Here is a 27234-nt window from a genome sequence, read left to right on the forward strand (position 1 = left end):
GGGGAATGGGGAAAACAACTAAAGGGACAGTAACCAGGAAAAGCAGAACCATCAATGTTTGCAATACCAACCTCCTGGAAAGTATATGTGTATGTTTTGCAGGTAAGGTTTACTGGTAGGTTTGGTTCACATTTTAACACAAACTTCACTTTGCAAAGCAATACACTCAAGATGGCGGGGGTGGCAGCTTTCAGCCTGAGGGCCGCATTCCCTTCTGGGCAAACCTCCGAAGGCCATACCACTTTAAGCAGTCATGGCCTCCCCAAAGAATTCCAGGGAGATCCCTGTAGGAGAGCCCTATTCTCCTCAGAGAGCTACCAATCCCAAAGTGGTTTAACAATCGGCTCCTCTCCCTAGGGAACTATGGGATTTGAAGCTCTGTGAAGGGAACAAGTCTCCCAACAACTCTCAATACCTTTAACAAACTACAGTTCCCAGAATTCTCTAAGGGGAAGCTATGACTGTTTAAAGTGCTATAATATTGCTTTAAGCGTGTACTGCAGATGGAGCCTTGTTTTTGTCAGATACTGTCCCTTCCAGATCTGCAGTTACATGGAAAGTAACAATGAGCCTTAGCAATGTAAAATGGCAGGGAGGTTATTCGATTTCCTAACTGTCGTCATCTTGCATCTCAGGAGGAACCGCAACTCTCGACTCCTTCTGTTCACCAGACTGTGGTCAGGGGGGACTCTGTGGCAAAAGAGGTATGGAGGCAGGTCGCGATCAAGAAGTCAATGTCGCTGTGGAAGAAGGAGCCTAGAGAGAATTATGGCAGCCTGACAGAGAGGCCTAGAATGGCAGCACTATTTCTTTTACATCAACATTGTGACATTTATTTCCCACTTCTCTTCCGCAAAGTTCATGATGACATATGTGGTTCTCCTTCTCATTTTTTTAATCCTCACAACAATTCTGTGAAGTAGGTCAGGCTGACAATGTAACTTGGCCCAAGGTCACCCAGTAAGATAATATATTGTCAGATAAAATATTGTCCTCCCAGTTCTACAGTTACATGGAAAGAGGGAAAGAAGAATGTTTTCTTAAAGTCTGGAATAATTAGGTGGAAATGATCCAGAAGGAAGGAACTCTGATGGGATGAAATAATAGGGGAGATTTAGAAAGGTGGGGGTGAGTTCTCTCTCTCTCTCTCTCTCTCTCTCTCTCTCTCTCTCTCTCTCTCTCTCTCTCACACACACACACACACACACACACACACACACACAGAGAGAGAGAGAGAGAGAGAGAGAGAGAGAGAGAGAGAGAGAGAGAGAGAGAGAGACTGCTTTAAAGTCTCTGATATGGCCCTGGAGGCCTTGAGGTGTGTCTATATTAGGGTTGCCATATTTCAAGTAACAATCCGGACACAAAAAATGGTTGAGCTTTTTTAGTGCAATCACACTGCCAAGCCTAAACCAGAGCCTGGGTTGCCAGAACCTGAGCCTGAAGCAGAGCCACCCAAGCACATTTAAAAAAAAACAAAAAATCCAGGACATTTGCTTTAAAATGTAAAATTCCCCCCGGATGGGCATGTAGGACCTGCAAAAGAGGACATGTCCAGGAATTCCCGGATGTATGGCAACCCTAGATTCCTGACCTGGTGAAAAAAGTTTTAAATGTGTAATTTATTTATTTTTTTGGCTTTTTGACAGGTGATTACAAAAGAGGAAACCTCATCCATTTCCCCTCCCAAGACAGCCACTGCCTCCATTATTGGGGTAAAAAAGGGAAACGCTGACGGGGCAAATTCCAGCCAAGTTCTTGAGAGCATGTTGCTGCTTGGCATCTTTCCGTCCCAGCAAGCCATCCCATAGACACACTGTCCTTTGGCACCCCTCCTATCAGCTGTTAACCAATCATATCCATTTGTTCCCATTTCCTCTTTGCTGGGCCTTTCCTTGGTCCCTGACCCCTTAGAGGCCTTGCCCTTCCTTCCTTTTCCATAAAGCTAATGCCCACTAGGCTTCTTTTGGCCTCTTCTTGCTTCTGGCATTTTGAAAGCAGACAGATGTGTGCACTGTGTAGCTGCTGGGTCTTCCTGCATTATAAGAAGATGCATGCATGTACTGTATGTTTTTTGGGCAGGGATGTGCTCTGTGGAGGAGACCTGATTTTAGATGGAGATGATGTCTCTTAGAAAATACATGTTGTATCCAGAAGGCCAGTAAACATTTGATGCCTTTTGTTCAGCAAATCATAAGAGAGGACCCTGTGGCAGAACAGGTAGTCTGGAGTTTGGCTGTCCACTGTGTTCACAGAGTGATAATTGTACCGTAGTTCAGTGGCACACCTTCATAAAGAGAGCTGTGGAGAGGACCCACAGACTTTTCAGATGTGCATAGAAAACATATTTTCACCAGGTAAGGAAACTTCCCTCTTCGCTTGCCGATCAGAAGGTCGGCAGTTCAAATCCCCGCGACGGGGTAAGCTCCCGTTGCTCGGTCCCTACTCCTGCCAACCTAGCAGTTTGAAAGCGCGCAGTCCAAGTAGATAAATAGGTACCGCTCCGGCGGGAAGGTAAACAGCGTTTCCGTGTGCTGCTCTGGTTTGCCAGAAGCGGCATAGTCATGCTGGCCACATGACCGGCTGTACACCGGCTTCCTCAGCCAATAAAGCGAGATGAGCGCTGCAACCCCAGAGTCGTCCGCGACTGGACCTAATGGTCAGGGGTCCCTTTACCTTTAGGAAACTACCCAGCAAGCATCTTTGATGTAACTCTATCCAGGAGAGAAGAGCCCTTAGGGAGCTGAAACGTGCAACCTTAAATATTTTTGTGGGAGGAAAGATGTAAACATCTGTTTTCACTGACCACCTCAAAGTCAGTATTACTTAATCCTAATCCCAGGCTGTTTAGGACTTTATAGGTCAACAGTAGCACTTTGTGGTGAGCCCAGAAAGAAATGTAGATAGCTTGATATATTACTTATTAAATATAGAAATAACATGGTTTGACTCAAGAGATTAATCTATAACCTGTATTCTGATTCAATTGGAGTTTCTGAGACATCTTCAAAGGCAGATGCCTAGTTCACATGTCACACTAAACCATAGTTTGTTTTAAACCATGGCTTAATCATGATCCTTTGGGTGACTCCTGTAGCACAAAGAAGCCATGGTACGGCTGTCTCTCCATATGAACCATATGAATTGTGGTTTGTTTGCTTCCCACAAAGCATGAGCAGTCAAGCCCGAAATAAGCCAAGAAGAAACCTTCCCTTATTTCCAGTATTACTCATGATTTGTTTGCTTCAAACAAACTATGATCTGGGTTTGTACAACACAATATACTGTGGTTTGTTTGTACTATGCATTGCACCTGCAGGGGAACAGACACGTTTGCAATTAAGCACTGGTGTTGGCTTAGTGTGACATGCAAATGAGGGCAGTCATCCAATTTGTATGTGACTAGGCCATTAAGGGCAGAGGCCCTGCCTCATTTTGCTAGGAAGACCTGCTACAAACATACCAGCTGAAGCTGATAAAAGGCTCTGGCTCACAGCAACAGGGGAGCATCTTGGCTGTGGCAGGATTGCACACCAGAATCCTGATGAAATGGAATAGGGAAAAGATGTAATTTCTTGCACTTGTGAGGTTGTGTCCCCCCCCCCCTTTAGCTATTGTTTGGGACTAATAATTTTATCAATGTGGGGTTTTGTTTTTGGTTGAATGTTGGCTCTACATAAAGAAAAAGAAATCCTGCAAGTGCCTCTATGACAGGCATAGGTAAACTCCAGCCCTCCATATGTTTGGGACTACAATTCCCATCACCCCTGACCACTGGTCCTGTTAGCTAGGGATGATGGGAATTGTAGTCCCAAACATCTGGAGGGCCAGAGTTTGCCTATGCCTGCTCTATGAGTTATGACCTTCCTCTTTGTGCTCCGTTGGTGAGAGATGATCTATCGCTAACTACTTTTTCTGTTTTCCTTAGATGCATAATCTTTCCCAGTGTGTCTGTCCAGCAACACCAGGCCCTCGTGGTGCAAAGGTGCGCATCTAAGCTTTCTCCCCCAGGCCAGTCTAGTCTACAAAAGGCAGTTTCAAACACCGTCTTGAAGAACATGCATAAGGCAAATGAAAACCTACTGGGCTTCCCCAGCCATAAAGAAGGCCACATCTATACTACTATGATTGATACCTCCCCCCACCCAAACCAAAGAATCTGTGCCTTTTCAGGATGCCACATTAACCAGGCATCCAAAAGCTGCAACTGTCCCCCATCTCTGTATCTCCTTGCTGAGAAGTGTTCATGCTGTTGAGCTGTACTGATCTATTGTTTGGAGCTGTTAGTCCAGCCTTCAACTAAGGGGCATCCTGGCGCTGGAGCTGATGGGAGTTGTAGTCCCATCTGGAGGACAGCACCTGGTTGGCCGGATGCTGTGTTACTATGGGGACTCTAGCTGCTAGACAGCAACCCAAATAAATCTCAAGTGGGAAGGATGCTATTGCACTTAGGTCCTGCTTGTGGGCTCCTCATAGGAACAAGATGCTGGACCAGATGTTCCATTGACCTGGTCCAGCAGGTCTCTCCTTATGCTCTTTGCCTACAGTGAGCTGAGAAATATTTCACTCTTTATGGAAGAATTGTAGAGTTGGAAGGGACCCCAAGGGCTCTCTAGTCCAGCCCCCTGCAATGCAGGAATCTCAGCTAAAGCATCCATGACAGATGGCCATCCAACCTCTGCTTAAATACCTCCAAGAGTCCTGTGGAATCCAGTTAAGATGACTTGTCCCTAAAGGAACAACAATGGCCCCATCTCCAGCCATACATTTAAGTTTTCCCAAAATATGTGTGCATAAGCTTCTCCCAGAAGCCATTCAAAATAAGTGTGCCAAAAGCAGGCCATGAGTTGCCTGCTGGCGTTGGCTCCAGTCTGCCCATCTAATCAAGTCCAGGACTCCAGAGGTTTCTAAGAGAGAAGGGAAGCACTTTGCACAGCAGGAGAATCAGCACAGACCTTTGCTGTCGATATTGACTGTTGACTGAATCCACAGCACATGTCTCTCATCCCATGTTCTTTCCTATGGCAGGGAGACAAAGGTGACCAGGGTCCTCCAGGAGAAAGAGGACTTCCTGGGGAAAGAGGGCTAGCAGGCAATCCAGGCCAACCTGGACCTCCAGGACCCCCGGGGTCACCAGGCCAGTCCCTTCCAGGAGCACCAGAATGTGGTGGTGCCAATGGTGGAAATGAAAAGGTGAGACTGGGCCAGGGGGAGAGAACTGAGGTCACTTCCTGATGAGTTCTTTGTTGAGCATTCATCCTGATTGGCTTCCACAACGTTTGTGGAGAGGTTAGACAGCTCTGAGCACTCATTCTGATTTATTTGGGGTAGGGTGGGGTTTATGACATCACATCAAGCATATATCACCACACACCTTCCTGTGTGTTTTCCCATCACTTTGGTTATCACAAAAAAAGATTGATTATTTTTTGGGGTGGAGGGGAGTGTGTTTGTTGTGCAACAGCACCAAATCAACTTTAATTGGGCAACCAGAATGTGCCAATATGTGATTGCTCCACAGCGGAAGATGGCAACACTTTGGAAGCACAGGGGCCAGAGGGGTATCCGGGCTGTGTGTGTTAAAATCTTTTTCCAGCCCTTTGAAGTATCATCAACTTTATGAGCAAAGGTTTTCAGGCTTTCAGGAAGGTTTCTAACCCTTTGGCCCATGCTACAGTCCCAATCTGGATTGGCGGAGGCAGCAGCTGCTATTTGCATGGAAAGAAAAGTTTCCATTTGTGTTAACTGGAGCTTTTCTTCCAGGCATAGGAGAGATGTCCAATCCAGATTGGGACTGCAGGAGGGGGAAAGTATTAAAGTCCTCCCTGCCAAGTTCCCAACGCCTGCTGTTCATTTTATTTTAAAAAAGCCATTCATGCAGCTGCTATTTTTGGGGAACAGCTTCTCTTCTGCTTTGGCCCTAAGGCACTCACACATGCATTATATCAGCACAAGGTAGACATGGAATTGCAGCCCTGTCGTGTCTTGCTTATCTCTTAAACCTAGTTCTTACTGAAGCGATAAGCTTTTATCAAGACTCTACAGATTGCAGGTGGGAGCTCTCATGGTTGAATAGGCATCTGTACAAAGAAATTCCCTGCACATTGTGCCAGCCTCCTCCCTTACATGCTAGCTTTCTGCATTTATCATTTTTTTGTGGAGGGAAATATTATTGCGTTGTTCCCACCTCCCATCTGAAGTTATCCAACTCAGACACAGGTATATCCTCTCGGGAAGAACTAGATCTTAGCTTTGGTTTCCTATGAAGTCAGAAATCTTGACAAGTGCATTACCAACTTCCCAAAGATGCCGAATGATATTTTTTTTCCTGCCTCTTAAAAGATCAGCAATACAGCTCGTGCCTCTTTTGTCATTTTTCCTAGGAGGGCAGCATCATGGAGGGGCCCCCTGGTCCAATGGGATACCCAGGTCTTCCTGGACCTCCAGGATACCCTGGTCAGGAAGGACCCCAAGGGCCCCCTGGCCTTCCAGGGCACGAAGGTCAGCAAGGTACTCCAGGCCTCCCTGGCACACCAGGCCAGCGTGGCCCAGCAGGATCCACAGGGCCTGCAGGTGTTCCGGGGCCAATGGGGGCAGAGGGAATTCCCGGAGCCATGGGCCCTGAAGGGCACCCAGGACTTCCAGGACACATGGGGCCACCAGGACCACCAGGCACCCCTGGGCAGAAAGGGCCTCCGGGACAAGAAGGGCCTCCAGGGAAGGACGGGCCAAAGGTAAGCAGTACTGAAACTGGGATCATGGGTGAACTGTCAGAGGTGTGCAGCCTAATAGCAGGAAGGCCGCTAAGTTTGGGGTTCTAGCACTTTGGGAGCATCTCTCCACCCATAACCCTTCTGAATAGGTAACCATAAATGGGGGGGGGCATCATAGCAACCTGTCTGTATCAAGACTCCCTAAATCTCTCTCCTACCACTCTCCAATCCCTACCACTTTGCCCCATTTTTTTTTTAAAAAGTCTATGTTTCATATTGTATTTGACTAACTTGAACTTAACGATACGCAGGAGTTCTCTCTCTCTCTCTCTCTCTCTCTCTCTCTCTCTTTCTCTCTCTCTCTCTCTCTCTCTCTCTCTCTCTCTTCTCTCTCTCTCTCTCTCTCTCCTCACCTGTAGCTGTGATGTTATTTGGTTTGGACTGAAACTTTCATTAGGAGGTCATTATTATTATTATTATTTTTAATCACCATTATTGTTGTTGTTGTTGTTGAGGGGGAAGGGAAGGGAGATTCTGTGTCCCCACCCACCCTGCAGCCTCTTAAGCAAAGATCCCTCTCTAAGCTTGAGCTGAAATGCTAAAATAAACTCTCTAGATAGACAATTAGGTCCTTGCCCTGTTTCACACACTTTCCGCTTGCAGCCCAGCCCAGGTTTCAGCCAGCGACTCTCACCCCCTGGCCTTCCAGGGCACGAAGGTCAACAAGATACTCCAGGCCAGCCTGGCCCAGCAGGATCCACAGGGCCTGCAGGCATTCCGGGGCCAATGGAGGCAGAGAAGGCAGGATGGAAGGGAAAGCTAAATTAGATGGGCAGGAACAGGGACACAAACTTGCAGGCCTCCTCCTTCCTATGCCCTGTAACAATGACAGGTATTTTGCTAGCTGGTAGATAAATGCCTGAATTTCCAAAGTGATTTGGGTGGGTTTCTGCTTGCCTTGAATCAGAAGCAGAGTGGGTGGGTGTGAGTTAGAGGCGAGGGGACACCAAGCCTACATTTCTCTTTATAAAAATAATAAAAATAATTTTAAAAATGTTGGTGGTACCTTGGTCGTCGAACGTAATCTGTTCTGGAAGACTGTTCAACTTCCAAAACATTCGACAAGCAAGGCGCAAAGGGCCGTCTGCAATTTCTGTTGAGAAAACTAAAAACATGCAGCAGAAGCTGTTCAACTTCCGAGGTGTGTTCGAAAACGGAAGCAATTACTTCCGGGTTTTCGGCGTTCGAAAACCAAAACATTCGGTTTCTGAGATGCTCGGAAGCCGAGGTACCATTGTACGTTTACAAACCTATGGTTTATGTTTTAGGACTTGTGATAATGTTCATGGTTTATTCTTGCAGGGTGAGAAAGGTGAGGTCGGCCTACAGGGCCCTCCTGGCAATCCAGGTGTGAAAGGTGAAATGGGGCCTCAGGGTGTACCTGGGCCCATGGGTCCTCCTGGTGAGAATCAGGTCAGTAGAAATGCACTTTGCTCTGAGCTAGCATGCTCTCTGATACCCATCTGGGATTGCTTACTTATGGCACACTAAGGCTATGTACACATTCCTGCTTACTTTGCATCCAGTGCTCTCCCACCGCTGGTTTGTGAAAACATATACACACGAAACTAACCACAATCCAGACCTGTCCTGTAGTGTCTTGAGGAACATTGCATTCTGACATGTTTTCTTCCCCCAAACCAGCTTCCGTCTGATCATGAAAGCCATATGAAGGCATTAGGGTTGCCTGGCCTCCAGGTCTGACCTGAAGTCCCCAGGTTTGCCTGCCCTCCATCCAGGTGGCAGGTGGAGGGTTTGAATGTCCAGGTGGATGGGAGTGCCTTTAATAAGAAAAATTATTATTATTAACAGAACTGTGCATTCAGCAGGAGCTGGCTGTAAATTATAGCATAGACACTCTGGGCGATCTGCCCTCCTCTCCTCCTCCTCTCCCCTCTCTCAATTAACTTCCGTCTGCATGATCCACTGGGGGCCTCCCCAGAACATCAAATAAGTATTCCCTGGATGCCTAGATCCAGGTTTGGGCCAAGTACTCTTTGGTTAGAGGAACCCAGCAGAGATTTAAAATCGCAAAATGTGCAGCAAAGTGAAGTGGAAATATAGACTATAAGATCTTAAAAAGAATCCTTTCTAAGTTGCTTCCAAAATTCCCCTCAGTGGCAAACTTTGGGCTCTCAAATTTCAGTAGCACCATGTGCAACACTAAAATTCTGCACACACCCTGCCTCTTGCACTCCATTCTAAAGCATTGTTTTAGCGCCCCCTGCAATGCAGGGCCCAGTGTGACCATACCGGTCATGCTACCCTTAAACCCCTTCTGTTCCCTCTTCCCTTGGCATAGAAAGAGACCACATGTAAGTGGTTTACTTACAATCTCTTCAACAGTCATATTCATGTGTTTTTCCATACATCGGCAAGAAAACACAAGCAGTAAAACTTAGGTTCCAAAGTGGTGAATGCTTATTTGTATAGAAACACCAAAATAGCTTGCTTAAGCCACACAGCCTTAGTTTGAAGCATCCAACTTAGACCTCCTTACAGGTAGGGTTCACATGATAATCCTTCCACCCAAGGTAAGGAGGCGTGACCAAGCCTGGCAAGGCAGCTTGCTCTATGGTCTTAAAGCCTTCGTGCATTAATTAGACTTAAGCATGTTGGCTATATGAGGCTACTTATCCCACAGAAGTGGGGTGAGATGCCCCCAAAGGCAAGCTTGTGTATAACTTACTTTCATAGAAACTTTCAAGACATTATGACCACAGACATGAGCCTGCCAAAGCATAGGGTGATCCTGGTTACATTTTAGAAGCTAAATGGAACCTGGAATTGTGATAGTTACGAGGCTTCTGTTGCTTCCTATTGTAGGGTTACCAGATGTCCCCGATTCCCGGGGACAGTCCCTGGATTCACCAATCTGTCCCCGGACAAAATATGTCCCCGGATTTTAATTAATGTCCCTGGATTTATGCCTGGGGACTTCCGGCAAGGCAACATGGTGGGCGCCATGGCACAGAGCAGCACCGGAGGTTCCGGCCACATCAGAGTTCCAGCCAGTCAGTCTGCTGGCTGGGGGGGGGGGGTATTTAAACCAAGGCATGAGCCAGGGAGCTTCTTTCTGGCTCACTTCCTTAATCAACGCTCACCCTGAACTCACACAGAGCTGTCTGCAGCAGAAGAGCCCGCGGCGCTCTTCTGCTGTGGGCTCTGCGCACCCGAGTTAGGGGGGAGCGCTGAGGCAGTGAATAAGAGGATGAGAAGCATAGAAAAGAGCTGTGCCACATTGCAAGACAGACAGAGAGAGAGAGAGAGATGGAGCGCGGCAGCAGCTTCTCACGGGAACAAAGAGGCGCGAAAGCAAAGGCTGAGGGAGAAATGGGGAGGAAGGCAGGCAGGTGGACAGATGGACAGGCTCCTTTGCTTTCTCTCCCTCCTCTCCCTCCAATGGCCAATGCAGAGATGGGGAGTTTAACAGGGGTGGGTGGGCGAGGAAGGCACTGCCTTCCTGCCAGGAGTGAGGCGCAGAGGGTGGGGTTTGAATCATTCTCAGGAGACGGAGCCTCCCTCCCTCCCTCCCTCCATGCCTCCTCTGGCACCAGCAGCCTCTTTTGTGAGGAGGGCTGTGTGCGAGTCTGCTGTTTGTCCACCTCTGGTAACGAGACACCACCACGCCAGTACTGTATATTCCTGCATATAAGACTACTTTTTAACCCAGGAAAATCTTCTCAAAAGTCAAGGGTCGTCTTATACGCTGGGTTGTATTTCTTATACAGCGAGTATATCCCAAACTCTATATTTTAACTGGAAAAGTTGGGCGTTGTCTTATACACCCAGTCGTCTTATACGCCGGAATATACGGGTAAATCTCCATACAGACTGCACTCTCTCGGTTATGGGAACCCGGTGCCTTGTGTGCGTGTTTTAATGTGTGTTTTCCCAAGACCAGCACGTGCCTTTACTCGATCTCTCTCCCCCACCACCACCAACCTCTTTTTTTGGCGTTTGTGCGTTGTAGATGGGCTTCTCCGCCTGCCTTGTGTCGAGGTGCATGCCAGACAACTTTGGGATCCCACCCCCTAAAAAAGGTCAAGAACTCTGGGCAACCCTTTCCTAAAATAAAGCATGAAATCCCCCCACAAAAAAGTGTCCCCGGATTCCTTGAAAAAAGTCTGGTAACCATATTCCTTGGGCCCTTGCCCCTCCATGCGGGACTGCTTTTTATTCTTCCTTGCCCCTTCCATTTCCGCCTTCCACTCCCCCAGATGTTGCAAAAGAGAGAGGAGAAAATCCTTTTTTCCCCTTAAGGGAAGATGAATGGATGTTGAAAACTATACATATGTTTTATGAATACAAACAGGTATGTGCAAAAATTGTTCTTAATTGGCACGTACAGGTGAAACTCGAAAATTAGAATATCGTCGAAAAGTGCATTTATTTCAGTAACACAATTTAAAAGATGAAACCAATATATGAGATAGATGCATGAGATGCAAAGCAAGATATGTCAAGCCTTTATTTGTAATTGTAATTATTTGTCATTTGGCGGGTCAATTATAAATGGAATGTAATTAATGAAATGTAATAGCGATGTTTATTTTTGTTTATTTTTGTATTATTGTAAACAATTGTTTTATTACTGTGGAATTTCCAAAAGAAAGCATTTGTAAAAATAAAAATAAAAATAAAAAATAATAAGGCGCATTACTGAAATAAATGCACTTTTCGACGATATTCCAATTTTCCGAGTTTCACCTGTAAACCCCAAAGTCTGCCAAGAACACAGGACCGAAGGATTTGTCACTTGTGCGTGGACAGTTGTTGGGTGCTTTTGCTTATGGGTTGCATCAATGCCCTTCTCTTCTCTCTTTGTAGTGCAACACTCATGCAAGAGTTCCTGGGCCTCCAGGTCCTAAGGTGAGTTATGAAGCCTATCAAGCGGCATGGCAGAGATGGGGGGGGGGAAGCTGTGGCCTTCCAGATGTTCTTGGGCTCCAACTCCCTTCAGTCCCAGCCAGCAATGTCAATGGTGGAGGGATGATGGGGGTTGTAACCTGATACCTGCAGGCAGGGGCGTACCCAGGATCAAAACTGGGGGGCAAGGGGTGGGGCCAAGGCACGGGAGGGGAGCGGCCACAAAGTGGGAACATGGGCGGGGCTACAGAGCCCAGGTGAAACTGACTCCGGTCTCACCTAGGCGCCGCGAAGCTTTTTGCAGACTTCAAAGTGTTCCTCTGTTGTCTGCCATTAGGAGCCTCACACTAAGATTGTCACAAAGCCTTTTTTTAAAAAAAAGATGTCAGCTTAGAATTCCCCATTTTTTAAAAAAAATATTGAATGACACCCATTATTAGAGAGGGTGCTTTCAAGACCCCCAAGAAAAGCTTTTAAGGCCTTGGAGAGATTTGACATCCTTCCTTCACCCTCTTCTCTCTCCCCTCTTCCTCCCCCTCCCAATAATCCAGCAATTCTGATCAGAATAATAATAATAATTAAAGCCACAGCAGAAGGGCAATGTGTCTTCTCTTGAAGGCACACATTTAACTCCTGGGTTTTCTGCCCCCCCCCCACGCCTCTGTCTAGGACAGTTCTTCATTTTATTTAGCAAGCTGGAACTCATGCTCAAGCGCTGCGAAACCCAAAGTGCACTCTGATCCAGGAGTGTGCACGCGTAGATGTGTGTGTGCGCGCACCGTGCCCTCCAGCTTCCCGTCGCGCTCTCTGGTTCCCCGCCGCGCTTGGCCTTGCCGGAGGGCGCGACGGGGAGCTGGAGGGAGGGCGCGGTGCGGTGGGGGGGGGACGCCAAACTCGCCCTCCGCCGGGCTGTGCTCTGCCTCTGCCCACCAGCCCTGCCGGCAGCGCCGCTCTCGCCCACGGCTGCGCCGGCCCTGCTTCTGGGGACAGCTGCCCCCCTTGCCCCACGCTGGGTACGCCCATGCCTGCAGGTTCCCCAGCCCTACTTGCAACTGGCATGCTTTCGAACTGCTAGGTTGACAAGGGCTGGGACACAGCAACAGGAGCTCACCTCGTCACATGGATTCGAACCACAAGAGGCTCAATGGTTTAGACCACAGCACCACCACCACCTCATCCCTGTCATACCAGCAGGAAGGGCATCCAATATCTCTGTGTGTGGGCAACCACCGCAAAGACAATGGCATGTAGTTAGGTTGTGGACTAGAGCTGACTTTGGATACCCTGGAAATTCTTTTACTTCCTCACTTTCACCGCCCCGCCCCCCAGTTACAAGGGGAAGAGTGGAGAGATGGGTGGTGGTCTGCCTCTCCTTGATGCCCCTTCTTCAGAAGGATGCGGTAGGAGCCCTCGCTCACTGAGCCTACCTCAAAGTTTTTATCATGAGCTGAAAGGATGGGAAAAGTGGGAAACCCAGGGAACCCATGACCGCAAATTCTATTCATCCTTGTTTGTAGCTGTGTTTATTTTTGCTCATATCCTCTCGTGATACGTGTCTCTTCCTCCAGGAAAAAAAATCCTTTTGTTTGTCTCTTCAGCATTTATATTCCTGCCGTCTTATCTTCTCCCTGCTTCTCTGGTCTCTGCTTTGCCTTGTAATATCAAAAGCAGAGCGGGTGTGAGTCAGAGGTGAGGGACTCCAGGCCTAAATTTTTCTTTTAAAATAAATAAAAATTTAAAAAATGGTACTTACAAACTTTGGGTGTCTGCCCAGCTCTCTCTCCCTTTCCCTCCACCTTCCTCTGCTTCTGCCTTGCCTCTTGCGTATGTTCACATTAGTGCTTTAAAACGCAGCAAGGTTTGCTCCAATTCAGCGGTAAAATGGGAAAGTGCCGGGACAAATTTTGAAAAAAAATTCCCTGCTCCTACATGGAGTTCTAAAGCACAGACCTGTGCCGGGAAAGTGCAGTGCAAAAGGAAGTATAGCTAAGCCCTTAGTTTCATGCCCGCAGGGGCCTTTCTAATCAGTTAATCATGGATTAATCCTGGAATTGCAGAGCTGGAAGGGACCCTGAAGGTCATCTAGTCGAACCCCCTGCAATGCAGGAATCTCAGCTAAAGCAGACATGCAAGGTGGCCATCCTTGTGAAGAGCAGTATAAAATAGCCTTGTGAAGAGCAGTATAAAATAGCCGATTGTAAGAACTTTTAGGTGTTTGACTACAAGGCCACAGACTTCCTGAGTTCATACTTTAAGGTGCGGAGAAGTTGCCTGCAACTTTAGATCTGCTTTGTTGGGTTGTGGCAAAAGCCTGTTTACTACTCCAGCCATGTATTCCCCTACAATCTTTTCAGAAGCAAAGAGCTGCAATGAAACCTAGGGGACAGAGGTAAAGGTAAAGGGACCCCTGACCGTTAGGTCCGGTCGCAGATGACTCTGGGGTTGCACGCTCATCTTGCTCTATAGGCTGAGGGAGCTGGCGTTTGTCCGCAGACAGCTTCCGGGTCATGTGGCCAGCAGGACTAAGCTGCTTCTGGTGAACCAGAGCAGCGCACAGAAATGCTGTTTACCTTCCCGCTGTTTACCTATTTATCTACTTGCACTTTGACGTGCTTTCGAACTGCTAGGTGGGCAGGAGCTGGGACAAAGCAGCAGTTAATAACCCTGTTAGCCTCATCACACCCCCAACAGAATTAGCAGTGCAAGTTTGTACGCTGGGCAGGGGAAGCTGCTGCAAAGAAAGGCCTGTTTTGAACCTAGAGATTCTAAATGTGGGGTGATTTAGAGTCCTCCCGAACCATCAGCTTCAGGCAGCGCTGCCCACATGTTCATTGAAGTCTCCTTTGAGTCGGTGAACCACCCTGTTTACTTCCCGAAATTGGGTGTGTGGGGGGGGGGGAAGGACCATCCCCAGGAGTGTCGTTCTCTAGCTTGAGAGCTGCTGTTCCTGGTTATAACATAAGCTTATGAATAAGCTTGTCACTGTGTCCCTGGCTGTACTTATAAGTGTGTCGTGGTGATTTGCAATTTGACCTCCCGTTTGGTTTCTTTTCTTCCCCCTTGCAGGGTGAAAAAGGAGAACCTGGAGAACGGGTACGTAGTTGTGCAAAGAGGGCCCACATCTTCAAAGCACTGTGATGGATTCTTCTTCTTCTTCTTCTTCTTCTTCTTCTTCTTCTTCTTCTTCTTCTTCTTCTTCTTCTTCTTCTTCTTCTTCTTCTTCTTCTTCTTCACTTGTTCTAACACCCTTCATTGTGTTTTCTTACCCAGGATTGCTGCAACTGCCCTCGAGCAACAGAAGCTGACTCTGACTCCTGGACACCTTTCACCTACCAAGAGGTACACTGAAATATGTTTGCCCCCACCCTGCCATTTAGGATCGCTGAGTGCACAGGGCAGTGTTTCCTCCAAGGATCATCTAAGGGGAACCTTGTGCTGGTATCTGGTACAAGCCTTTGCCTATAGAGGAACAAAAAACAAAAGCGGAAGCTTGTGTGGGGCGAAATGTATTTTAGTGGGCTTTCAGTGCTAGTCTGGATTGTCATGGGCCATATTGAAAGAGGCGTTTCCCCAGGATCTCCTCTTAGGGTGCACACAGGTTGTAGAAAAAACACCCCCCCAAAAAATCAACCAACAATTCTTGAACATGTCCCACTGCTTCTCCTCATCCCCAAGAGTTCCATCATATTGATACATGCATGTTCCAAAGCGATGCCAATATTAATCTTTAGGCATGGCTTAGAAAAAAAAATGTTGCCACCGTTACTGGCCTATTTATTTATTTACTATTTCATGTCACAAGATTTATATGCCGGTTGACTGTAATGAAACCTCAAAGCGGTTTACAAAAAGAGCCAAAAGTGCAGTGTCAGGAGACTCTCTCAGCCTTTGCTAATGGTGGTTGGGTTCCAAAATATGGGTGTAAACATCCTGAATTTCTGCAGTCAATAGGAGAAGAGGCAGGGGTGTGTGAGGATTATGTATTAAGTAAAAATGACATGGGTGGGCAAGATGTGCCCGTGAACAATACCAGGATATTGAGTTGGCATCTTTTTCTTTTCCTCCTCCTCCAGAATGGCAAAGGAGACCTTGAGATATATGGCTCAATTGCCAGCCGTGTAAGCCAGCCGTTTCATCTTCTCCAACAGACCTTGGTTTGGTTTTGGTTGTTGTTTTTTAATTGTATCTTGCCTTCAGAATGTGCCATCTTCTGGCCTTTTCCTTAAAAACAACAACAGAACAGAACAGAACAGATAAAAAGAAGCACTTTTGCCTAAATTGGGAGTAGGGAGCTTTTTTCAGTCTGAGGGCTGGCTTCCCTCGTGGCAGCTTTATGGGGTCTATGTGGTGGGTGTGGCCAGAGGCAAAAGTGGGCGGAGCAATGGATGTGACTCCTACCTTTGAACAGGAGGATACATTCCAGCCATGCAAAATCACAAGTTTCAGCACACACGCATGCAAACCATCCCTCCATCCAGGCCAGGCCAGGACGCTAGAGGCAAAACACAAAACACAAATTGCTGCCCCTGTCCCCTCTGCTGCTGCTTGCTTGCATGCTGATGTGCATCCACCATGCACCTGCCTGGCAGGCGCCCGCTGTCGCATGCACGCATGGACATGCGACGGCGAGTGTACAGTGGGGGGGCGGGGGAGAAGATCATGAGCAGTGTGCTCATCGGAGGCCGGATCTGCTGCCCCATCCCAGCTACGGTATCTGCTTGCTGCCCTTAGGCTCATGAGTAGGCTGGTCCTGCTAGCAGGAGGAGTAATCACAGTTCAAGGCACAGTCCAGCCAGGCGAAAGCACCCAAGAAAGGTTTGGTGATGGGATGCAGGTAGAGAGCCCCAGAGGGCTCTGCATTCGACCCCTTGGCCCCAGTTTCCACCCACCCACCCACCTCCCCAGACTAAATGAGCATTATATGGAACCAAAGATCCCAGGCCGACTTTCTTAGAGCACTGGAGTCCACCCGAGTCTTGCACGAGAAACAGTTGTGCAAGCAGGCAAGCTATTCGCCAGCCCATTCAGACGTAAAGCTGTGAAATGTAATGGTGTTTGCAAAGTTCAGCTTCAGAACGCAGATAACACCCAGTGTCTCTGTTCCCTTCCCTGCTTCTTCTAGGGTCCTCCAGGCCCCGCAGGAAATCCTGGCATGCCTGGGCCCCCAGGCCCTCCTGGACCACCAGGAGTTATTTACCTTAATGTAAGTGATCCTCATTCCCCACCCCACCCCCAAAAACCCACCTCAATGTTAGGGGAGATGGATCAGCCACATGAGAGAATGGGGAGGTTTCTGCATTTCCTTCGACCTTGTAGAGCAGGCGTGTCCAACCAATAGATTGTGATCTACTGATCCTGGTAGATCACGGGACCCTTATCAATTGTGGGATTAAATAAAGTTTGCCAAATAAAAGTTTGCCAAATAACAAACTTTATTTGTTAATAAAGTTAACAAATAAAAGCTGAAGAACTCTGGGCAATCCTACCCCAAAAAAAGCTCAACAACTCTGGGCAATCCACCCACCCTACGCACGCTCCTCCTCCCTCCAATGACAATGGGTAGATCACTGCCAGTTTTTTTATACTGGGAGTAGATTCCACTCTCTTGGGAGTTGGACGTGCCTGTGGTAGAGAAATATTTGAGGTGACTGAAAGAGTCAAAATGGCTTTAGGACTTTTCCTATGGGTTTCAGACATGTAGTTTATATATTTATATATGTGTTTGCTTGGTACATTTATGAAAGTGACTTACGAATTTAATCCGCTCCGAAGGCGCCTTCATAAGTCGAAAAATGCCATTGGAAATGTGATTTCCCATAGGAATGCATTGAAAACGGAAAAATTCGTAAGCAACCCTATCTAAAAATTCTTATAATACTTGCTTTGTGGGATTTTGTATCTAATACTGAAAGCTATCCCCCTTTCCTCTTTAACCTGTGTTTTTTCCTTCTCCCGCCTCCCATCTGTCTGTTTCCAGAGGGTGATCCCTATCCCACCCAGGAGGCACTGCAAGCAACCGGTGAGTTGGCAGGGCCAAATGGCTGCTTTTTTGCTGCTCTCTAATACGTCTTGCAAAGACAAGTAGCGCCAGGCACCAGCAAAAGCATTGTTCAGCAATCCAAGACTCAGCTGCCTGAGAGGACAGGCCAAAGGAATATTCCCTGTGCGGAACAAACAGAAATGGTTGGTTCTGGTGTAGCAGCAGCCTTGGCTGAAATATTAGTAGTAGTAGTAATGGTGGTATTTATTGCATAATTGGCAAATACATTTCATTCATGAATTGCTCTTTAAAAAATAAAAAAGGGACTCAAAGCAGCTTGCAATAATTTAAAATACAAAGTACCATAAGGTGAACTACAACCAAAACTTACAAAAATGGTTGGGTACAACAGACGGTGTGTAAACAGGCAAGGCAGTGCTGGTCTGCAGACAAAATTGATGCTGCTGACCCCTGAACTTGGTAGAAGCTCCCCACATGTAAGATGCAGCCCTGTGGGTTAAGGGTCCCTTCCTCAGCAAGGAGGCCGATTTAAAAAACCTTTTGATTCCATTTTTCACTGAGTCCCACCCCAAACTGGGGGGCAAGGTGTTTTCTGCACACTCCATTTGTCTCTATAACTTGGCTAATGTGGTGCTCATCTCTGTGCTCTTTGTTTTCTTCCAGTTGAGCCAGGACCCATCTTTGGATTCAGGTGCGAGCCGTTTTCTCTCTGGCTAATAATGTGCGATTTCTCTTGTGTATCTGTTCTACTGCGGTTTGATGTGGCTTGCATATCTATCGGAGATGGCCAACCAGCAGCCACTTGAAGGGGGAGGATGTAGTCTGCAGAGGGTTTTTCTCTGTTGTTCCACCGGTTCTTTGCTAAATGCAGCCTGTGGATGACACAATATTAGCCTAGGACTTGCGTATATAGGCTTCTAGTAGACGTTTAGCCCTAGCCCAGTCCCTTCTTCACCACCTTTACAAGGGAAGAGAAACTGCATGCAATGTGGATTGTTTGGGTGTTTCCCACTGTCTTTTCTTTCCACCACTGGCAGCATATTGGTCTTGGAGTTGGAGCTGTGAGTGTGTTGCCAAGTCAGTCGGTAAGGAAGAATTGTTGTCTGCCAGCCATTCTAATTTAGAACCATGAATATGCGGCACTTCAGGATGTTGTTTACAGAATCTCCTCTTTTGGGGTGGGGAGGCAGTGGGCGGGGAGCTTTTTCTTGTACAGTTGACTGAATATTTGCTTCCTGCCACAAAGGGATGGATGGTGGCTGGTTAGATCATTCTGTCCCTTTTCTCCTGTGCAGATGATGGCCTGTCTTTGAAGGATTCTTCCAATGAAAACCAGTATGGGTTTAAGGTATGTCACCTTCATTCTTCTCCTTCTGATACTCCCTCCAATAGTTAGTCCAGGGTAAAGAGCTGAACAAGTACAGTACAGGCAGAGGGAACCAGGCAGAGGACCTTCTCAGTGGTGGCGCCCGCCCTGTGAAACGCCCTCCCATCAGATGTCAAGGAAATAACTACCTGACTTTTAGAAAACATCTGAAGGCAGCCCTGTTTAGAGAAGTTTTTAATGTTTGATGTTTTATTCGGGTTTTTTCTGTTGGGAGCCACCCAGAGTGGCCGGGGAAACCCAGCCAGATGGGTGGTGTATAAATATATTATTATTATTATTATTATTATTATTATTATTATTATTATTATTATTTATTATTATCCACCAGCAGCAGCTCCTCTACACATGAGATTTAGAAATTCACTTCAAATAATCTGGATTTCTTCACACCCTCAATGAAATCTCCTTCAGCTTTCTCATTTCTCAGCTATCAGAGAAATGTTTTTCTCTGTCCTGAGACAACATGCTTCTTATCTGAAAGCCAGGGGTTGCAGGTGGAACAAAAGTTATAAATTCTGCTCAAACAATACACAACTACTAAGTGTTAGGTTACTAGCTACATTCTACAATACTAGATTCTACAATAATAATCCAAGCGTCACTGAAGTGGCTCGGGAGTACCCCTTTCGTTAAGGTGAGTAGCAAAAACCAAACAATACATTTTGCTAATATAAACCTAAAACATCTGTAACTTATCAAAATGACAATAGTTGAACTGAAAATGTAAAGCATGGCATAAATCAGGGGTCCCCAAACTTCATACCTGCCAAGTTGCTGTCAGAGAAATAAGGGGCCGGGCCAGAAATAGCAGACCGGAAGTAGCGCTGCCGCCATTTTGGAACTGGGCGGAGCATGCTCAGAAGTGACTTTTGATGCTGCTTTGCCCAGTTCCAAAATGGCCGCCGCACCAGAAGTCGCACTGCAGCCATTTTGGAACTGGGCAGAGCAGCATCAAAAGTCGCTTCTGAGCATGCTCCGCCCAGTTCCAAAATGGCCGCCACGCCAGAATAAACCAGGGAAAAACAAAAAAATCCATTTTTTCAGCTAGGAACAGCTGGAAAATGGGGATTTCCCGGGGAAAACGGGAGACTTGGCAGCTATGCCAAACTTACCCAGCTTTGGGCCGGTTCCTCCGGCGCTGATCGCGCGGCGGGCCAGAGGGTGGGGGAACGCGCTCCCATATGCGCACGCACTCACTTTTTCTGGTGCAGCATGGTGCCGGAAATGGCTTCTGCGCATGTGCAGACATCATTTCCGGTGCACTTCCGGGTCGGCGCGGCACCAGAAATAGCTTGTGCACGTGCGTATGGGAGCGCGTTCCCTCGCCCTCCAGCCTGCGCACAAGCTATTTCTGGCACCGTGCCGGAGATGGGCAACCGCACTGCGGCGCGCCAATAAGAGCGGGCGGTGGCGGGGGTTGTCGGGGGCTGCACAATTGGCTCGCGCGGGCTGCATCCGGCCCCCAGGCCTTAGTTTGTGGAACAATACAGTAAGTTAAAAAGTGCTGAAAATTGACACATTGACCCTTTTTACTCCAATTTTTATACAATCGTGTCATATATTTGTTTCCAATTTTGGTGGGAAGCTATGAAAGTAATTCAAGCTCCTTGAAGACATGTTTTCATTGGTTTCATGACGTTCTGAGGAGCACTTCAAACGTTATTATGGTTTTATTGCCCCATTAAGGCCTGTAATAGCCACTGTTGGTAAAATAATATGATGTGTGTGCCGTATAAATAGTGAAGCAATATTCATTGACCGTTCTTCAGTGTTTGCAGAGGGAGCCACCTAGCGAATAGGATGTGTAATGCCTGTTTTAGTTGTGGGAAGGACCAGGAGACACCAGCCTGTTAGGCTGTGGTCACATTTGGAAGCCTGATAAGTTATTGTGGGCACCGCACACATCCCCCAAGAACATGATGTGCACATTTCACAACACCCCCCCCACACACACACATACTGCTACCCCACATACCCCAGCACATCTTGAGATTAGAATATAGTCTATGATGCTACCGCCAAACTTTGTGAAGTGAGTATTTTCCCCTCGGTGACCCCCTCTTTATTACCATTTAATATCAGCAGCTCCCTCCGCTTTGTGGCCAGGGCTAAGCAAAGCCCTGAGTAATTGCATCTGTGATCTTTGGAAAGGCGGGTAATGCCTATATCTAGATGTATATCAGAGTCCAAAAACTGGTTATATACCCCAGCACATACACAGAAACACACAGACACTCCACCCAGGCATAGACAGTTCACTCACTGAAGGATTCCTGTAGCAATACGGCAAGGCTCAGGTATTTCATAAGGCCAAAACAATGTGGAGCATCTTTGCAGGTCCAGGCACTTCATTGAGGCCTGAGAGACCAAAGAAGAACGTGGGGACACGGATGGCAAATTTTAAGCGAGCCCAGCTTGTGGTGTGGCACAACTGATGTCGCAGCATTTTTCTTAAAGCATCGGCCTTAGCTTCCTGTTTCCTGGCTTTGTGGAGCTTGAGAGGCAGCACAAGATAGCCTTAACCGACAGGTTTCTTGATCGCTGAATTGCAAAGCCTTCCACCAGTTGAGGGTAAGTGTGCTTTTAATAAAGGCACCTGCTCTTCTTTACTTTCCAGCACTCCACGTGGATCTTCAAGTCAAAAGAGCTGATGTTCAAATCGGCCTCCTCCATTCCTGAAGGCAGCTTGGTTTACGTCAGTGAAGGGAATGAAGCTTTCTTCCGAACCCCCAAGGGATGGAGCAGGCTTCTGGTAGGAAAACATTGGGACACTAATGTGCATGACTCTATAGATGTGCAGCACTCAGACTCGCTCAATATCTGATACACAAGCATCTGGTTGGCCACTATATGAAACAGGAGAATGGCAGCCACTTACCAGGGATGGTGTTGTAGTGGGTTTATTGCATCAGCAGGAGGTAGGACTGCTCTACAATTCCCTGGACTGTTTAGACCCTTTGCCGTCATCCAAGAGGGCTGCTCAGCTACTCTATTTTTAAAAATCAGGATGATATTAAGTTATGCTTTTGTGGCTCGCTTGCTTGAGCTATCTGGGCAATGCTTGTCCTGATGGCATTTTTTTTTAAAAAAAAAACTTTTCGCACATGAGAACAAATGCTCTTTTTTTACACGTTTCGGTCCAGCCTTAAGTTATCCCTGTTACGTTTCTATTGTCTCTTGATCAGCTGGAGGATTCACAGTCTTTACTGGTTGGAGATGACCCTTCGGTGTCTACAGAGAAAAATCAGGTGTGGACTTCTTCCAACTTCTAATGCTTTGCCATTGCCTGTTCAGCAGGTCTCCTGAGTTTTGCTCTGGCATAAGTTAAAGGGATGAAAGTGGGGAGCGCAAAGAAACCGAAAGCCCATAAAATATTACAGTATACCCATTCTGCACTCGCAGAAGAACATAGTTAACTGCTGGATAAAGTAATGATGAAATTAAGTGATATAAACCCCTTTGAGTAATAAATTTCATATTTTTGTAAAACACCTCTACACACCAACAACCCCTTACTCCAGCCTCAGCGGGTCTATTTAATTCTTCTCAACAACTGCCCCATCACAGCTACGGACAGGCAGAAAACTCTTACTGGGAATAGGCTGCATGTGGTTCTGCTGCTAGCACCTTCATCTCCTTCCTAGTTCTCTTGCACTCCGTGCATAGCTAGTAGGAGGGGCAGATGGTGTCTGGGGGTGGCTATACTCTGCTGCAGTTTATGTGTGCATGCATTCTAGGAGCTTGACACAGTATTTGAGTTTAAGCTGAGTCACATTAAATAATTGTTTTGTTTCACCATGTATCCTGTCTTCCTAGGTCCAAAACGACAAGAGCCAAGCAACCGTCCAGACTGTACCACCTAGCATCCCCCAGAGGATCCCTTCAGTAAGTTCAACAGGAGAGGAGTGTAAGGCAGACAAGCTGCTGGCACAACAGCTTGCCTTTTTCTTCTTGTTTTTGAGTGATTGTCTCAGACAAAGAATTTAGCAGCAGTGGGTGGGGAGGGACACGGGTGGCGTTGTGGTCTAAACCGCTGAAATAATGAAGGATTAACATCAGAATGTATTAAGGGAATTATTGTAATATTTTGAAATGCAGTAGAAATATGAGATGATTAGGATTCCATCCGATCTCGAAGCATGGGAAGTCAGCTAAATAATAATAATAATTTATAATTAGGCATAACATTGGGATTTGTTTGATTATTGGATAATTTGTATAATTTGGAATATATAATTTGGTTTGATTGGAATTTTTTAATAAATATTTTAAAAAAAACAACCACTGAGCATCTTGGGCTTGCCAATCAGAAGGTCGATGGTTCAGATCCCCACTACGGGGTGAGCTCCCGTTGCTCTGTCCCAGCTCCTGCCAACCTAGCAGTTTGAAAGCATACCAGTGCAAGTACAGTGGTAGCTTTGTTCTTGAAATTTATCTGTTCCGAAGTCCGTTCGACTCCCAAAACCATTCGCAAACCAAGGCGTGGCTTCTCATTGGCTGAAGGAGCTTCCTGCACTCAATCGGCAGCTGCGTTGGACGTTCGGCTTCTGAAAAACGTTCACAAACCGGAACACTCACTTCCAGGTTTGTGGCATTTGGCAGCTGATTTGTTTAGGGCCAAGCCGTTCAACTACCAAGGTGCCACTGTAGATATATAGGTACTGCTGTGGCGGGAAGGTTAACAGTGTTTCCATGTGCTCTGGTTTCCGTCATGGTGTTCTGTTGCGCCAGAAGCAATTTAGTCATGCTGGCCACATGACCCGGAAAGCTGTCTGTGGACAAATGCCAGCTCCCTCGGCCTGAAAAGCGAGATGAGCGCCGCAACCCCATAGTTGCCTTTGACTGGTCTTAACTGTCCAGGGGTCCTTTACCTTTACCTTTTTTGGTAGACCTTGCTGTAGCAATCTCTTCGTTCTGGAGGCCCCCTTGAAGATATGATGCAAAACCTGGCAAGGCCATAACAAGAACCTGACTGGTTGATTGACGCCGCTCCTCTGGTTGATCTACTCCACCCTGTTGTCCTCCTTAGGTGTCAGGTGTTTAACTAAAATCCCTTAATTTTTCTAGCTCCGCCTAGCGGCCCTCAACATCCCCCTGACCGGTGGCATGAATGGGATTGGTGGCGTTGACCTGCGGTGCTATCGGCAATCACAGGAGGCGAAGCTGCGTGGAACTTTCCGGGCTTTCCTGTCATCACCCACTCAAAGCCTAGTCTCCATCGTGAAGAGAACTGACAGGAGCCTGCCTATTGTCAACCTTAAGGCTAGTAGCAACATCCTGTTGAATTCTTAATTTGATGCAGACATCTTTTCTGGGGAGAGCACTGGTACCTGGTAAAAAAGGCATGTGGTGCTTGCTTAGCAACTGCCCAACTAATTCTTATGGATAAGTGATGATGTTTTTGGGAAGGGCAGGATTCTTGTGCCTTCCGCTGCTGTGGCTGAGGCACTCTGGTTGTAGAATAATGTTGTGGGGCCTGCAGCCTCTGTTGACTCTTTTCTAGCTTGAAAAGCATTCTTTCTGTTGCAGGGCCAGCTGCTGGCAAAGAGTTGGAATTCGCTCTTCAGTAGTGCTGCTCGTTTCAATTCCCCAAAGTTCCCCATCTACACCTTCAGTGGGCGCAATGTCATGACGGATCCTATGTGGTGAGTATCATGTGGGGAGAGAAAGTATCTGTATATGTGACCGTATGGGAGGTACAAGCAGGGCATCCCGAACTATAAATGGGACTGTACCTAATTGGGGAATATCTGGGTAGGGAATATTCAGGAGGCCCAGAAAGGGTAATGAGGTCAACTTTGTCAAACATATTAAATTTCTGGGGAAGGTTTATTAAGCACACAGGTGAGGAGTTCAGAACCTGCATTTGCCTATTACGTACCTCCCCTGCTCCACAGCTTGTCTCTCCATGTGCTTTTCTTCTCCACTTACCATGAGTAATGGAAGGAACCTTGACTATCACAGCTGCAAATAAAACGTTTTCAGTGTGCTGCAAAGTGCAATTCACAAATGTGACACTAGATGGCGACTGTGAACTATGGCAAATATTTTTCAAAACTTTTTTTTTTTTTTAAAAAGCATTTTCACAGCATTTCTTAACGTGTGTGTAGAGTCTACCTATCTATGAAAAACACCTGGGCAGAGGAACTGCTGGGAGGTGTAAATGGAATCTGCAGGAAACACTAGGGTGTGCTTCCCTTTTGCTGTTAAATTCAGATCCAACCTCTTTCTATGCTATTGGTATGATAGTTCAACATTTAAGCACATGCAACCACGGCCATTGTGGCTAGTTTGGCCCTTGGGAATAATGGATTGAGACAAGACCGGATGGGTGCTTTTTTGTGCCATGCAGTAGACTTCAGCTATCCACTTTTGTATGTCCCTGCTGTTTGTATATTCAGGAGACAGAAGGCAGTCTGGCATGGTGTCAAACAACTGGGAGGCCACCAGGCCGAAAATCAAGACTGTCAGGAGTGGCGAACAGCCTCCAGCCAGTCCAAAGGCCTTGCCTCACCTCCAGCCGGAGGCAAGTTCCTCACAGCGGACGCACATAGCTGCTCAGACTCCCTGGTTGTTCTATGCGTGGAAAATGCCTTCTGAGATGAGCGCAGCTTCAGATCAGCAAGGGACAGCAGAAGGAGCCAGTTGCTACAAAGGCTGGATCAGGATGAATGAAATAAGCCTTTGACCCTTAAGACACATGAGGTGGAAAATGCAGGTACCCATCTTTCCACCCCAGCTGGGAAAGAATGTTTGAGAGGAAAGAAAGCTATGCATCGCCTGCACCTCAGCAAGCTGTCATGTGTGCTGATGTGTAGAATCAGCACCTCACGCAGGCAGGTGCAAATGGGGCTTCTGCTTTGTTACAATGTGTGTACCTGGACTTACGTAAATGTGCACCATCAGCACTCATGTACAGTATGCTCATATACACACTGCAGAGACGTTTAGGAACTTTTGCTGGAGTTACAACGTGTGCTTGTTATGGATGTGTGTTAACCCTTAATCTTATGCCCACAAGAAGCTCCTGCATGAAGAAACAAAGAAAGCTTGGTTTATTATACACGGTGTGACCAGAAAGTTTGGTGAATGGTCACAGAAATCAGACAGCGAGAAATATTTGAACATACATACCTTACAGGCCTTCAAAGTAGGCCCCCTCTCTGAGACAATGCACCGTTGACAACATTAGTAGAACTGTTGGAAACTTCTGGAGATGTCCTCTTTTCAGTTCCCTCGTCCCAGCAGCTTGGACGTGTAATTTCCTCCCTACAATCCTATTTCCTCTCACCTTCAACTTTTGAATCTATTCTCTGTTTCCTCACTCCTGTTTTAAGTCATTTTACTGACTGTACATTTGTTTACAATATATAAAAGGAGGTTAATTTATGTTAGCACAATATATTTTTCAACATTTTTTTAAAAGGATAGCTTAGTTGGTTAGAGGGGGGTTTAATTCCATCCATCTTTTGACATGTTTCTTCACACTGTAATAAGTCTCCATGATGGAGAAGGTCCGGTGTGAAATAAAAATTGTTTGTTTGTCATTCTCTTTTGCTTCTGTGCCATGTCTTTTTAACTGTCAGCATCCAATTACGTGTGGACACTTATAGCGCACAATAAACAAAGTTGATAAGCATAACACAACCATAAAACAACATAAAAATACTGTTCAATGGAGTCTCACAGGGGAGTCTCTCCTGGGGATTTGTGGTAGCCCAGAGCTTATTGAGGGGTGTGCATACCTCCAGTTTCTTATTCTTTTAGAAGAATATTGGCATGAAGGAGCCATGCTTGACAGTGGGCTTGTCCACACTTGCCTTGGGAAAACCCACTCTTTACTGCTGAATCAGAACACACATCAATTGGGCTTTCCGTGCATTCAGTGATAAAGAGTGAGTTTTCCCAAGGGAAAGTGGTGGGGCAAACAGAAAACCACTTGGTCTTGGCTTTCTAGGCGTGAGACAAGCTAAGTGTGGACAAGTCCAGTGTCTTACACCAAAAGGAACGAAATATTGGGCAAGACACAAATCTCCTAGAGCAGTGGTCTTGAACTGGTGGGTCAGGAGGACCCACTATTAGGTTATGGGCTGATCTAAGGTGGGTCACAAAAGCAGTGCTACCGTCATGCAAATGTATGGCCAAAAAAAGCTGTAAGAAATGGGTCCCCAAATGCATGTTTGGCTTGAAGGGGGGTCCTGAAT

The 27234-nt window shown here is 46.8% G+C and overlaps 1 protein-coding gene across 4 annotated transcripts in view; it reads left to right on the top strand.

Moving 5' to 3' along the window:
* LOC118094852 (uncharacterized) overlaps window positions 1-26587 on the top strand; it is a 50529-nt gene extending 23942 nt beyond the window's left edge. For 3 of the 4 annotated variants that reach the window (XM_088656097.1, XM_060281484.2, XM_035135559.3), the window contains 20 exons: window positions 636-704; window positions 1650-1715; window positions 3929-3985; window positions 5029-5193; window positions 6384-6734; window positions 8076-8186; window positions 11604-11645; window positions 14709-14735; window positions 14913-14981; window positions 15716-15760; window positions 16765-16845; window positions 17620-17661; window positions 18307-18334; window positions 18939-18991; window positions 21648-21782; window positions 22216-22278; window positions 22847-22915; window positions 24098-24292; window positions 24560-24675; window positions 25432-26587. In XM_088656097.1, the coding sequence (XP_088512223.1) occupies window positions 636-704; window positions 1650-1715; window positions 3929-3985; window positions 5029-5193; window positions 6384-6734; window positions 8076-8186; window positions 11604-11645; window positions 14709-14735; window positions 14913-14981; window positions 15716-15760; window positions 16765-16845; window positions 17620-17661; window positions 18307-18334; window positions 18939-18991; window positions 21648-21782; window positions 22216-22278; window positions 22847-22915; window positions 24098-24292; window positions 24560-24675; window positions 25432-25630 (1983 nt within the window). In that variant the 3' untranslated portion in view covers window positions 25631-26587. The remainder of the gene's footprint in view (window positions 1-635; window positions 705-1649; window positions 1716-3928; window positions 3986-5028; window positions 5194-6383; window positions 6735-8075; window positions 8187-11603; window positions 11646-14708; window positions 14736-14912; window positions 14982-15715; window positions 15761-16764; window positions 16846-17619; window positions 17662-18306; window positions 18335-18938; window positions 18992-21647; window positions 21783-22215; window positions 22279-22846; window positions 22916-24097; window positions 24293-24559; window positions 24676-25431) is intronic. The other variant, XM_060281485.2, reaches the window with a different exon arrangement.
* The last annotated feature ends 647 nt before the right edge of the window (window positions 26588-27234 follow it).

The sequence above is a fragment of the Zootoca vivipara genome, chromosome 12 (genome assembly GCF_965207765.1).
Source record: "Zootoca vivipara chromosome 12, rZooViv2.hap1.1, whole genome shotgun sequence".
NCBI classification, from domain to species: domain Eukaryota; kingdom Metazoa; phylum Chordata; class Lepidosauria; order Squamata; family Lacertidae; genus Zootoca; species Zootoca vivipara.